Source organism: Quercus suber, unplaced genomic scaffold (assembly GCF_002906115.3).
Source record: "Quercus suber isolate HL8 unplaced genomic scaffold, Cork oak 2.0 scaffold_334, whole genome shotgun sequence".
NCBI lineage: Eukaryota > Viridiplantae > Streptophyta > Magnoliopsida > Fagales > Fagaceae > Quercus > Quercus suber.
The window spans coordinates 286296-301630 of record NW_027069787.1 but is presented as its reverse complement, the minus strand read 5'-3'; the positions used below and the strand labels follow the sequence as shown (position 1 = coordinate 301630).

The window sequence follows — 15335 nt, the reverse complement described above, 5'->3', positions numbered from 1 at the left end:
AACTTAACAGTAATGTTTCACTTACAATCGACTAAGAATTCTCAATGATTGTTGCTCAAGGCACAGGACAACAACCAAATGCAAAAAACGCACAAATGTTCACTCCTTTATCAAAGTAAATATATACCAAACTTATATAACTAACAGTGTAAGTATGATATTGGTAGATGAGTCTAACATAATAACTTTGGGACCATATTTGGCTTGTTCTTACTGACATGTCCCTAGTAAAGCAATGCACCTTATAAAATATCTATACAGATTGAGAATCAAATTTTGATAAATGATTAACTATACACATTGAAAATCAATTTTTGAAAAATCAAATTTAATATGGATCCAATGTAAACTCAGTATTAACGCACACACCATTTCTAAAAAAAAAAAAAAAAAAACTCATACACCAAACATACTTTTATAAACACACAACAGCATCCCCTACTCTCACAACCCAATTAAATTTGATTTTATAAACACCAAACATACAGTGTGCTGCAGGTTTTATAAACACACTTTTATAAACACACAGTCCCTTTCTTCTAAAGCCTACAATAGATACCAATGGTTGGGGACTCTGCAGGTTGGACCACCATTGGTAATGTAAACTACAAATACAAACATAACATAATGTCATTGTCTAATGCCTCCATAACCAGCATCTATTTTTGTCACAGCATATTCTTCAACAAAAACAAGGTTCAAACTTAAAATAGAGTTTGAATAGTGCAATATCCACATTTTTAAGAGTCTATTCCCAAAAAGCTCAATCATGGTTGCCTATGTAATCTACCCACATAGCAGCTGTTATCGCATCACGATACTCCGACATCGCTCGTTGTGCCCGAGAATTAAAAGCTTCTTCAGTGCCTCCACTGCCTACGCGTGCAGCTCCCGCTAAGGTTGCGTCGCTGTTATGCACAAATGATCCTTCCCACACATGGAAGATTTCATCCGCCCGGTTATACATGCGGATAAAGTTGTGAAGTGCACAGCAAGCGGTCACAATCAGTCGTTGTCTAGAGAGAGAGAAGGAGTGCATTTCAGTCAGGATCGGGAACCTCGCCTTCAACACTCCAAAGCATCATTCAATCACCATCCGCAATGACGAATGCCTATAATTGAACAACTCTTGTGGGGTAGTAGGTTGCCGGTTCGCACCCCGAAACTCTTGGGCATGGTAGCGTGCGGACTTGTGTAGGGGGAGGAATGCACTGCCTATTGCGTACCCCGAGTCCACGAGGTAGTACGATCCTACAATAAGAGTAATAACCATTGGCAATTAATGTTACCCAATACAACTAATTTTTAAGTGACAATAAAAGGAAAATTGCAACAGGATCACCATACATAGAAACATATAATAAGTTTCCTAGCTATGTCAATACTACAATTAAACTATTGTTTCGTCGAAATTACCAATTTTATTTAACTTTTCTCTAGGTTGATGTGACGTGTTTGAATATTTCTTTCCTTTTTCTGTCTTTTACCTTCCAAAATATTGAACAACATTTTATATGAAATTACAGTTCAACTTGTTTTTTAATTCCTTTTACAGGTTACCTAAAAAAAAAAAATACTGTGGTCCTAGTTTTCCAAAACAGGTTAAAAGGAAAAGGCGTAAATATATTCTTTATTAATTGGACATATATTGGAAATTTGCAATGGATTATGTAAACATGACTGAAAAGAATCAAATTTCAAAATCAACAAGATATGGAGATATTTTTCTAACAGCCGTGTTTGAAGATCTGAGGAGCTTAGCAGGTTTGAAGGCATGAATAATTTCTTCCAAACCCAACAGCCTTTTTCATGATTTCTAAAGGACCAAAACTAAATAAAGAGATGGCTATGCAAATCTTAAGATGGAAAAATGCTATATATAAAGTGATGACCCTTTAATCAAGAAGAACAAATGACTATATCAAAATTGGAATTATTGAATCTGGATCAATCAATCTGTGGCCTAACTATGACAATTGAAATGGTAAAATGTACTTGTACTTTATAGTGCTTTTGGCATGGTCATGCCATTCCTAATTACAAGGATACATTGTCAGAAATTTCAAAAGAGTTTGAATTTGCAGTATGACTAATCAATAGAATTAGTGTAAGGAAACAAATAGCCCATATCTTATTAACTTTCCATGGATTGCTCCTCTTTCAAAAGCACAAATTTACTTAACACAACTGTTTATTAGGAAATGAATACAAGGGCAGTGTATTGATGTATTAATGATTATAGGGAGGAATATGTTGTTCACAAATATGCTACATGCATAACCTCTTAATTTGTAAGGTACTTGGGTTCTGCAGGCAAAGAATTTGACATTAAGGAGCAATATCAGCAAAATTATAATTAGTATTTTGACTTTTATACCATTTACAAAGCCATCATCACAATATATACCACATATTTTGGCTGCTACCTCATGTTGAATCAGTCGCAAGTCACAACAAACAGGTGATAAGTCACACCAATTAACGCCTGTCACACAATCTCCATCCATCCAATACATATAGTCCATGGCAGCCGCCATGGCGGAGTTAACTCGTCAGAATCAAGAGTTAACTAGGGAGATAGAGAGGCAGCGCCGTGAAGGACATGTAGAAGAACAAGCCCAAAGTCAAGAAGATAGAAGGAGAAATGCTGAGTACGAGAACCAGTCAAGGGGCACCACTTCACGAGGGGTGCCACACTTGAAAAAAGAGATGGATCAAATGAGGAAGGTTATGGATGAGATGAAGGAGAACATGAGAAGGACGAATCCCGTAGAGGATTTGGTTCACCGAACAGATTCTCCTTTCACGGCTTCTATTAATGGTCATCTCTTGCCTCCAAAGTTCAAAATGCCTTCCCTGGATTCATATGATGGGGCGCGCGATCCTTTCGATCATATCGCTACTTTCAAGACTACCATGCATCTCCAAGGGGTTCTAGACAAGATTATGTGCAGAGCCTTCCCTACCACACTTAAGGGACCAGCGTGAGTGTGGTTCAGCAAAATACCCCCAAATTCTGTAAGTTCTTTCGAGGAGTTAAGCAAATTATTTGTTAATAATTTTATTGGGGGACAGAGACACAAGCGTTCCTCATCCAGCTTGTTAACTATAGAGCAAGGGGAGAATAAAAACCTGCATTCCTTCATCACGCGCTTCAACAGGGAAGCCCTAACAGTGGACGAGGTGGATGACAAACTACTATTGGCAGCCTTCCACAATGGAGTTAACTCGGACTTATTCATTCATAAGCTGTATAAAAAGGAGCCCCAATCCATGGCTGAACTCGTCCATTCAGCCCAAAACTTTATGAACGTTGAAGATGCAATCATAGCTAAGAAAGGAAGAGAGTTGAGAGAATGGAAGTCAACCCCACACGTCACCCTAATCAAGGGCCTCGTCCAAAGAAGGGACGGACGAAAGATAAAAAGGATCGAGATAGAGATACCAGGAAGGCAGGCCCATCAGCAAGGAATCAGAATTACACACTCTTAAATGCCCCACTCGATCAGGTGCTCATGCAAATCAAGGATGATCATTCCTTGAAATGGCCAGAGAAGATGAAAGGAGATCCTAACAAGCGCAACAAGAATAAATATTGTTGCTTCCATAGAGATCATGGGTATGATACGGACGAGTGTTATGACTTGAAGCAGCAGATTGAGAATCTCATTAGACAATGAAAGTTGAGGCATTTCGTTGGAAGGGATCATAAGGATGAAAAATTGAAAGTGAAGATGGAAGAGTCATCACGACCCCCACTCGGAGAAATAAGGGTTATCATTGGTGGGACTTTGACAGGACAATCTTCCAAGGCAAAGAAGATGTATCTCAAAGCGGTACAGAACGTCCAACTCTTTAGACGACCTCCAAGGACGAAAGAAGCAGACGAGCCAACAATCTCTTTATGGACGAAGAAGCTGAGAGAATTCATCATCCCCATGACGATGCGATTGTTATTACCCTACTCATTGCAGGTTATACAACCAGGAGGGTGTTGGTGGATAATGGAAGCTCGGCGGATATATTGTATTATCCCGCCTTCCAGCAGATGAGGCTTGGACGAGATCAACTTCGTCCAGCGTGCTCACCACTGACAGGATTCGGAGGAATGAAAGTGCAGCCCGTCGGCACCATTACATTGCCTGTAGTGGTGGGGTCATGCCCGCAGCAGATAACTAAGGAAGTGAATTTCCTTGTGGTGGATTGTTCATTCTCATACAATGCCATCATTGGAAGATCAACTTTAAACAGTTGGAAGGCAGTAACATCCACCTACCATCTATCAGTTAAATTTCCTACGGAATGTGGGATTGGACAAGCACAAGGAGATCAGTTGGCAGCCAGAGAGTGTTATCTAGCCATGTTGGCTGTGGACAAGTAGATGTAGACTATGAGTATGAAGAAAGAAGAATTGTTGCAGAACCAACTGAAGTATTAGAAGATGTTTTATTACAAGAAAATGATCCTGAGAAATTCACTAGGATTGGAACAGGGATGAAAGAGAAAGTGAAAGAAAACCTTGTCCAATTTCTAAGGAAGAATACCGATGTTTTTGCGTGGAGTTATGATAACATGCCTGGTATTGATCCGAGGGTAATTACTCATCGGTTGAATGTGTTTTCCTCTTCTAAGCCTATCCGACAAAAGAAGAGAGTCTTCGCTCTGTAAAGAGACAAGGCTATCAAGGAAGAGGTTCAGAAGCTGACTACAACGCATTTCATCCGAGAAGTCTATGACCCGGATTGGTTAGCAAATGTAGTGATGGTAAAGAAGGCAAATGGCAAGTGGAGGATGTGTGTAGACTTCACTGACTTGAACAAGGCCTGCCCTAAAGGATAGTTATCCTTTACCATGCATTGACCAATTGGTGGATTCCACAGCTGGCCATCAGTTGCTGAGCTTCATGGAAGCCTTCTCAGGATATAATCAGATAAAGATGGACGAGGCTGACCAAGAGAAGACCTCTACAAAATGAATTTAAGGAAAACCTAAGGCCAGCTAAGAGGTAAGATGTGTATACTCTTAAGCCAGAAGAAGGAGAACAACACCATTCTCCTTTCTTGGGTAGATGAGGTTCAAACTCCCTAGGGATTTGGTATCTATCTACTAAAACTTTTAACTTAGGGGCGTCTAAAGTGGACGCTACTTCGGGTGCACAGCTGTATAAACATTCTCCTCTTCCTCCTCCTCGTCCTGAGAAGGGTTAGGTGACACTCTGGACGAGCTAGCCCCAGCTCCAGAGGTTGTCCTACGTTGCATTTCCTGAAATTCTTCTAAGGAAATGCTAGGAACCTCGGACGAATAATGCTCGTCCGAGGAACTACTACTATAACTAGTGCTACCCTCACCATCTCAAAACTCCCAGACGAGACGTCCTGATACTCGTCTATTTCTCTCTCTGTACTACTAGGCGAAAACATAACTAAAATAAAGATCAAGATGAAAACCTAAAAGGAAGAGGAAATACCTGAACTAGGACGAAGGCTAGACGAGAATCTTGGATGAGATAGTAGAAGGGAGTTTATGAGAAAGGTAAAGGGCAAGAAAGAGAATGTGCCTATTTATAGGGCCCAGGAGTAGGGTCAGCGAAGCGACACCATCCACTGAGAAGATGACACGTGGCAATCGCATGGAAAAATGTAATCGACTTAACTGCTCAACGAATTAAATCGCAACACGTGGCTACATAAAGGGAATTAAATCCCTATAATGTCCTTGGACGACACCCTGGACAAGGGGGCAACTGATGGGATAACAAAAATTACATCTATAGTTCGTCCAGAAGGGTCGTCCATGATCACCAGTTAGCTAAACGGCCAGAACATCTCTGATTCGTCCAGACATCTCGTCCCTGAGTATGGATTAATGGAATAAATCTCAGAGAATCAAATTGAAAGAGTTTTCCATGTGTAAAGCGCATGGACGACCCCAACAGTCGGACAAAGAGTTGTCCATGGGCATTGCACATGGACGACCACACAACACTTAGCAAATTCTGGAGTGGTTAATCAGCCCGTATTCATCGCCACCAATTCTTCCCAAGTATGTAACTTCTAGCAGCGGTTATAATTTCTATAGCCGTTGAGGAAGTTATGTCCGGATTCCACAAATCTGGGAGAAGTTATTGAACCAATAACCGCCCTAAAGTTCTCTATATAAGGGCCGGTCTAAACCAAGCAAAGGTATGAACTACTGAAATTTTTACTCCCAATACAGTTAGAAGTCCATTGGTGAGAAGATACTAACTTAGTCATCGGAGGGTATTAGGCCGGTCCACCCCGGTCTCCTCTGACAGCGTGTTCGTTTTTCAGGCCTTCGCTACCACTTTCAACCCATCGAAGCCGAGTTGTTCAGCCTACTGATTCTGTTCATCATCAATGTTAAATTGAATGTTTATTGAGTTATGTTATAATTATTCCTATTATTTTTCTAGGTTTGTTTATGTTCCTTCTCTACACACGAAAGATGTCCTTGCTGAAATCCTTATTGATTGTTTTTTAGAGTGGAACATTGATAGGAAGTTGTTCAAAATAACTGTTGATAATTGTAGTACTAATGATGCCATGATAAGACTTCTCTTAAATAAGCTTGATACTTGTTCTCTTATGTTAGGTGGGTCTATGTTGCATATGAGGTGTGCTACACATATTTTGAATTTGATTGTTCAAAATTGGTTGTCTCTTATTAGTGATGGTATTGAAGGGATTCGTGATAGTGTGATTTATTGGACTAGATCATCAAAAAGGAGGTAGAAATTTGAAGAAAATGTACGTCAATTGCGTGTTCAATGCACCAAAAAGTTGGTTTTAGATTGTAAAAATCGTTGGAATTCAACTTATTTAATGCTTTCTACTGCATTGATTTATAAAGATGTTTTCCCGCGTTTGGCTAAACATGAAACATCCTATACTTGTTTGCCACATGAATATGATTGGGAGGTAGCCAAAGATATTTGTGGGAGGTTAAAGTTGTTTCATAGTGTGACTGAGTTTTTCTCTGGTTGTAAGTACCCTACAATTAATATGTATTTTACTTTGGTGTGTGAGTTGAAAATTGCATTGAATGAATGGAGTTTGTCTTCAAATGAGATGATAAGTATGATGATAGAAAGCATGCTTGCTAAATTTAATTCTTATTGGGCTAATGTCAATGTTGTTATGGCTATTGCTGCTATCTTAGATCCAAGATATAAGATAAAATTATTGAAGTTTTATTATCCTAATATTTTTAGTGATAATTCTGATTTGGAGATTGAAAAAATTAAGAATTTTTTTTATGATTTGCTTGATGAGTATGGAGATGTAGATGAGTCCCTTATAGATAATGAAGGAAGTTATCATATTCCTACAAGTACTTCAAATTATGTGGCACAATTGAAGTTTAGGTTGAGTGGGGCAATGTCATCTTTTGATTTGTTTGTGAACAATAGTTCAAGTCGTTCAAAGAAACATAGGAGTGCTAGAATGGAATTTGATCATTTCATTGATGATGGAGTGTTGAAGAGGAATGAAGATTTTGATATTTTGGGATAGTGGAAAAGTAATGGTCTTAAGTATCCTACTTTACAAAGGATTGCAAGAGATATTTTAGCCATTCCTGTCACAACTGTGGCTTTAGAATTTGCCTTTAGTACTAGCGGGAGACTTTTAAGTCCACATCGTAGTAGACTACATCCCAAGACTATAGAGGCAATGATGTGTGCTCAGAATTGGTTATGGAGTGAAATCAATGGTTAGCAATTGTCTAATTTCTATTTATAAAATCAAAATCAAAATTATATTTTTATATTTGCTAGTTACAATTTGATGAAGTTTATTCTATTTTTTAATTCATTGTTGTTGTAAGTTCTTCAACTACGTCTGGAGATTGTACACTTTAATCAATTCTTGATGATAAGGAGCCTAATGAAGAGGATGGGAGTTGTGTCACAGCTGTGGATGATTAGACATTTTGTATTAATTTAGTAGTCTTTTTAATTTCTTAGACTTGTTGGATTAATTTGTTGGTTTGTAATTATTCTAAACTTGTGGGATTTATTTTGTAGGTTTACAATTTCTTGGACTTGTGATACTTATTTCTTGGACTTGTTGGGCTTATTTTTATTTTTATGTTTAGCTGGTGATTTTAGCTATGATTTTGTTGATTAATGATTAAATGGTTATCTTAGCTAGGTGATTTATTAATTTATAATCTTAGTTATGATTTATTGATTTATAGATGTATAATTAACAGGTGATTTATTGATTTATGATATTAGCTATAATTTTTGATTTATAGATTTATAATTAACATGTGATTTATTGATTTATGATTAACCTATGATTTGGATTGATTTGGTTGCCATATAACGTGGCCCAAATGCCAAAATTTGGCATTTAGACCATGTTATATGGCTTAAATGGGCTTGAATCTAGGCAAAAAATCTTAATGGACTTCAATTCTTCTTCTTTTTTTTTTTTTTTTTTTTTTTTTGTGTTGGGCCATGATTTGGGCCGCCGCTTGGGCCCAAATCTAGTTGGGCTAAATGGGGCCTGGCGGGGCGGGTCTGGGCCCTGAAAAAAAAATCCGTTTAATAATCGAGTCGAGTTTGGGTCACGGGTCCAGGCCTGCAGGTCGGGTCTGGGTATGCAAAAACCCGGCCCGTTGTCATTCCTAGAGGCCAACTTGTTGAGGAAGCATTATTGAGTGTAGTACAAGCACAAGCATATTTGTCAAAGAAGCACCAATTGCATGTGGTCCCATTTTGTCAAGACTCTATCTTGTTCTTCTCCAATAGAAAGGCAACACTTTACCCATTAGAAAAGTGACATGTGCCCATTTCTACCATTATTAAAGAAGGATAAAGGACTCAATGAAAAAGAGGATAGACACAAGAGACACTTTTTGACACTATGATGGAAGCTCTTTTTCCACCTCTTCCTTCTCTTTTTCTCCATTGTAGCACAATACCTCCATTATAACCATTTTTCAGAAAATAGTGGAATATTCAACTGGCTTGTGCCCTTTCCACATTAAAAAAACCTGTGTATATTTTTTTTTACAACTTTACTCTCATGTTCTTCATTTTCTTACAAACACAAAGACACCATTTTTGACAAAGATGATGTCTAAATGTACTGTTAAGGTTTTAGAGATCTTTTCAAGATAATATCCAAAATCTAAACTTGCATGTACACATCGTATCCCTCAACTAGATATTCTTGAGCTATCATGAGAGTAAGAGTGATAATGTGATTGGAGTGGGTTGGAGTAGTGAGCAAAACAAAACCCAATCATGCGGCTTTGTTGGGCATCAACCATGTACAACACATGCTCAAAGAGAAAGAGAGAGAAACATGAGGAGAGATGTTTGGCAACTCAAGGAGAGAGAGAGAGAGAGAGAGAGAGTCATTGAGAAATGAATGAAATATATATATATATATATATATATATATATCATGTGTTGTCAATTGTTCATTGTTAAATTTTTTTTTTGGATAAATTATTGAGGTTGATATAGGGTGGTTTAGTTGAGTTTTGCCAAATTTTGGTGAAAATGTTAAAGTGTTGAGTTTGCTACCAATGCTCTTAGATTTTTAATTATGTCAATTAAAATTTTAAACTTATAAAATCATTTCAATTTGAAGTCTTTATTTATCTTCTTGATTTTATCCAGTAATAAAGTAAAGAAAAAGAGAAGTCATGGACAAACTTTGCTTTCTTATTCAAGTAAATAGCTTCAATTTTATGACATAACAATATTTATTTTTACTTTTTCATTTTAACCAAAAATTTCTTTCTTCAATGGTTGCCAAATTGATTTATAAACAAACCCTGAGTAAAAGGCTGACTTTCATCAATGGTTTTTTGCTTTTCCCAATCATTACTACCTAGAATAACAAAGATAGGCAATTTTTTTAATTGAAACGATTTCCTAATTTTGAGACTTTAATTGATGAGATTAAAAAAATGAGATCTAATTTCAAACATGATAATTATTTTAGGTTTTTTATGTAATTTCATCTTTCAAATACGTTGGACGATGTAAAGTCAGTGACTCATGGTTATCAGTTGGATGTAGAGTTAGTGACTCAATGGACAATGGTTATCAATTTTCATCCAGATTCAACCTGTGGTTGAATTATTAATGTGGTAAATAATTTAGATAATAATTATTTAATAAAAATAAATTAAAATTTTAATAACTACTAATATTTACTTATTAAAATTTTTTGCATAAGTGAAAAATTCTATGGTATATACCATACACTTTCATATTTAATATTAATAACAATATTAATTCATTTGAATCTTTTAAATATATTTGATAAAATCGAACAACGTTTAAGATTTGGTATGTATGATAGATAGAAATATTACTTGTATATTAAAATAATTCATATTAAATAATGAAATAAGTAAATACCCTATGTTGATAGGGTTTATTATTGGATGAAACAACACCAATAATAATAAAAAAATAGTAGAATTTTACGGATAAGAATCCTGTGCAATTTTGCACATTTATCTCACAACAAATTTTTACTTCTTTGCTTTTTAACTTTTAATTTTTTATGCTATTAAAAAAAAACCTTTTAATTTTTTATTTCATTTTAATTTGTTTTATTCAATGGTTGAGATTGAAATACCATTGCCACTAGTCTCAATCCGAATTCTCCTATATAAACAACTGGTCTTCCGTTGTCTTGTACTTGTTTCGCAAGCAATTCGAATTTTCCCGACTCCACAAGTACAAGACCTATATAAATCTCTTTTCTCTTCCTAATTCTAGATCTGTTCTATTTGACTTTTTTATTTCCTCTATTCTTTCTTTCTCGTGTATTCAAATTTCAAACTTCTTTGTCAAGGTAACGGCTTATGACATATCCCAATTGATATTAAAAAAAAAAAACTGGTACAAGTTTATAAACTTCATTCATATAATCTAATTCTGTGTACAAATTTTATTGAACAGAGATGGATCAGATTCAAGGTGACGTTGAAAGTCAAATCTCTTTGACTATTGATGGCGACGAAATTTCGGATTCCGGGTCTGTGTGCGATGAAACAAGCCCTTTTGGGTTGTTTACTGGGGATGTATTTGTTCAAATTGGAGAAGGGAGTTTGGAACATGGCATGATCAAGCGTAGCTTTCTTACGGGTATGGGATCGGTGGCAAAGTACACCAACGTTGTGGCAATACACAAGAATTCTCTTTCTACTTTGACAAGGAAAGCGAGGTTGGAGTCGTTTCAGCTTTTCTCTGAGGCAGTGGCGGAAAAATGTGGTGGCGATGCTAACGTAAGACTTGGATGGTTTGGTGGTACGAGGGATGAAATTCTTGGAATTGTGAAACATGGATTTAGTCACTGTGGAAGAAGGCCTGTAAACGGCCAGTCGTATGGTGTTGGAGTTCACTTGGCTTCTACACAATTTTCCATTGATGGGTAAGTTTAAATTTATTATAATTTATTTCTTTAATTGTTTTAAAGAATTTTAGATATTGAGTGGTTGGGAATTTGGAAATAAATAAAACTAAAACTTCAAATTGGGCCTAAGTAACTGATGATATCCTTGATTGCAAGGAAACTCTAGTCAAAAGAACAAAAAGCACATTCGTTAATGGAAAATACTATATCTATTATTGAGGTTGAACAGAGATTTTTTCCTTTGATTCTTCTTATCCTTAGAGAGATTTTCTCCTTGGTTCTCCTTATTCTTTGAAATAAGAATTTTGGTTTCTTGGAGTGAGGTTGAGTACTTTTTGAAGCACTCATCTTACGGCTAAGTTACTTCTTGGATCAAATCTAAGTTGTCAGACTGTCACCTTTTACTATACTCATCAATTAATAGTAACAAAAAATCTATTATGTTTTTTATGTGGAATATATCAATTGTAAAAAAAATCTATTATGTTTTATTTATTTATTTATTTATTTATTTATTTATGTGGAATATATCAATTGTGTTGTAGGATGGCAATTTATATATATATATATATATATATATTTTAAAAAGTTAAAATACAAAATTCCTAAGTTTAAACTAATGTTAGATACTACCAAAACTTTCAACTGAAAATTTCGCTATGTAAAAGGAGTAGTAGGATTAGTAGAAAAAGAAAACTAAGCAAAAGGGAACAAAGATTCATTGAACAAAGCATAACAGGCAATGTAAATCTTATTGCAAGTAGGATCAAGACAGATGTAGCCCTTTGACAGTGGAGGGTAACCTAGGAAAATATATTTTTGAGACCTTGGTTGAAGCTTGTTCTTATTATATGGCCTAAGATAAGGATAGCAAGCACAACCAAAGGCCTTAAGAGCTTGAAGTGGAGGTGGTTTAGAATACAATTATTCCTAGGGTGATTTGAAATTCAATACAAAAGAAGGTAAATATGTTAATAAGAAAAACAGCATTAGCAAAAGCATAAGACTAATAATTATATGGTAAATGGGACCTATAGAGGAGTGAAAAACCTGTTTCAATAATATACTTATGCTTCCTTTTAGACACACCATTCTATGAAGGAGAATGAGGGCAAGAAGTTTGATGCAAAGTAGAGCAAAAAGCTTGAAAGGTAGAATTGGTATACTCAGAACCATTATCTGTCCTAAGCACTTTAAGTGTAGTGGAAAACTGATTCTCAACAAGTGCCTTAAAATGCTTAAACACAAATAAGAGCTCATGCTTATGCTTGAGCAGAAATAACTAAGTAAATCTAGTGTAATCATCCACAAAGATTACATAATAGGAAAAACCCAGAACAGAAGATAAAGGAGCTGTTCCACATACATCACTATGAACCAAATCAAGTACAAAAGTAGATACAATAGGAGATTTAGTCAAAGGGTACCTGTGCATCTTAGCACTTATACAATATTCACAAGAAGAACAACAATCTTCAATTTGAGACTAAGTAACAAAATGAAAGAAAGGCTTAAGTGCAAAATATAAAAACCTAGAACTAGGATGACGAAGTTTCTAATGCCAAAGCAGAAGAGCATCATACTTTAGAGAGTGAGAAGTTGACACAATGGAGGTAGATTTGAAAGTAGTGGAAGAGGAGAGTGAGGAAGATGATGGAATTGGATATACACCATCCTTACTTAACCCTTTGAAGAGGATCTTCCCCGAAGGCAAATCTTGAATTAAGAACTTGTGAGCATCAAAATAACAAAAGACATTATTTTGGAGACACAACTTATGAACAGCTAAGAGATTAGAAGCAAGATCAGGAACTCTAAGAATATTATTAAGCCTAAAGTTATGAGTAGAAGTCTTAAGCTCACCATGACCAACATGAGTAACTAGAAGCACCTGTCCATTGCCCACTGTAACAGTTTCATTGCCCACAATAGGTTGTTGATGAAGAGATAATTGAGATAGATTGGGAGTAACATGGTCTGAACAACCTGTGTCTGTTAGCCAACCATTGCAGCCCTATACTTGAGAAGAATTAGCAACCATTGAAGCCAACTTAGCAAGTGGATGCCTCCCTTGGTATGCAAAGTCCATCCTACGATAACAATTAAGAGCTGAATGACCACCTTTGCCACAGATTTGACAAGATGGCTTGTTAGATTGAGGCTGACCTGGAGGACCTTGAAACCCTTATGGTTTAGAAGACTGCCCTGGATTATTAGAAGTATTAAATCCACCATTGTTATAGTTGAAACTAGTGTGAGGATTGTAATTGCCTCTGCCACCTCTTCCTCTCTGATTAGAGTATCTACCACCTCTATCTCTTTGATTAGAAAAACCATGACTCTGAGACTGAAAATTCACATTCATAGCCATTGAAGGAGAAGGGACATTATTGGACCTTTTCTTGATCACTCTCTCCTCTGCATTAAGTAGAGTATTCAACTCTTCAACAGACAAAACATCACTACGAGTCCTAATTGTAGAAATAAAAGAGTCATATTTTGAGGGCAAACTATCAAGAGCAATATGAAGAAGCTCTTCATCATCCAGGAAAATAGAAACAACAGCCAATTTATCCCTAATATGCTTAATCTTTTGGAAATAACCATCAATTGTATCAGTACCTTTCTTCACTGCACTCAGTTCATTTCGAAGACTCATGACATGAGACTTAGACACTGAGGCAAACCTCTTTTCCAACACTCTCCACACTCCCTTAGCAGATTTTTGCCTAACAGTAAAAGCAAGAATAGAAGGAGACAAAGTAGAATTGATAAAAGTAAACATTGCTTGTTCACGATTCTTCCAAGAAATGAAACTAGGGTTAATCTTAGTAGTGAGATTACTAGAAGAATCCTTCAGAAAACAATCTGGAGCAACAATTGAATCATCAAGAATGTCAATCATTGAGTAAGTTTCAAGAATTACCTCAATTTGATGCTTCCAAACAATGTAATTGCCATAATCAGGCTTGACAATCATCATGGAAGACATATTGGATAGAAGAAGTAACGAAGTGTTTGCAGGTAGCTCTGTATTAGTCACAGCAGGAGTTGAACCAGAGGTAGAAGACGAAGTTGTGGAAGCCATTGATAAGGATCAAAGCTCTGATACCATGAAGAAACACAGAGAAAGGTATAGAACACACACTACAGAGTGTAATGAAATGAGAGAGAGAAAGGGAAAACTCTATTAATAGAATCGTATTACATTAAGAATGAATTCAAAACTAAATACAAATGAACAAGCTCTGATATACACCCAGATGCTAAGGCAAGAAAATCAGTTACATTCCCAATCTAATCTAACTGCCTAATACATGTGCACACGTGCCAACACTTAAGTTAAACAGTATTAAAATGACTGTGTTCCAATTAGTGCTAGATTGGAAGTTGGAACGACACCGTTTGACTTGCCCTGTTTCTTCTTTATGGTTGGAACATGATTAAGCCCATCTTTACATTCTTCAATTGTGCAATTGCTATTGCTAGTAGCAGTTGCTTATTATGCCTTATTCTTGCTTTCCACACGATATGCGGTGTAATTTAGTATTAGTTTTCTCCAATATTTCAATAATTTTTGCCAAAAATCTTGTAACTTAACTGATTGGCACTTCAATTTCCAATAGAAACATTTAGATTTCAGATCTCCACTCCCAATTATCGATGTATAAAAGAGATATTTCAATAAATTTCATTGTAAATAATTGTAATCTTTAGTTATTGTAAATAATTGTAATCTTTAGTGATTTGATCATACTATATATATGCATTTACAAATTGAAAATTGCATGATATAATAGCTAATATAGATAGACATGTTTCATACCTACTAAAAAATGCATATATCTTTCATTTTTTTTTAAATTATTTTTTTACATTCATGATTGTGTTACTAAAATTCCCCCCCCCCCCCCCCCCCCTTTCTTC

At 36.0% G+C, this 15335-nt stretch overlaps 2 protein-coding genes across 2 annotated transcripts in view; both read left to right on the top strand.

Moving 5' to 3' along the window:
• The first annotated feature begins 4302 nt into the window (after positions 1–4302).
• Positions 4303–7532, top strand: LOC111991904 (zinc finger BED domain-containing protein RICESLEEPER 1-like). The gene is made up of 2 exons (XM_024023741.2): positions 4303–4579; positions 6871–7532. The coding sequence occupies exons 1-2, from the start codon at positions 4303–4305 to the stop codon at positions 7530–7532; spliced, it is 939 nt and encodes a 312-aa protein (XP_023879509.2).
• Positions 7533–10702: 3170 nt separating this feature from the next.
• The window catches only part of LOC111990293 (probable inactive poly [ADP-ribose] polymerase SRO2), an 8220-nt gene continuing 3587 nt past the window's right edge, over positions 10703–15335 (top strand). Inside the window, exons 1-2 of the mRNA XM_024022109.2 lie at positions 10703–10847; positions 10955–11426. Coding sequence (XP_023877877.1) covers positions 10957–11426 — 470 coding nt within the window. The 5' untranslated portion in view covers positions 10703–10847; positions 10955–10956. The remainder of the gene's footprint in view (positions 10848–10954; positions 11427–15335) is intronic.

Bases quoted from the DNA above. Each gene is read 5' to 3' on its own strand.
- LOC111991904 (XM_024023741.2), top strand. From the start codon at position 4,303: ATGTGGGATTGGACAAGCACAAGGAGATCAGTTGGCAGCCAGAGAGTG. The intron at 4,580-6,870 runs GTATTGATCCGA...TGATTTATAAAG, and splicing joins GAGTTATGATAACATGCCTG to ATGTTTTCCCGCGTTTGGCT.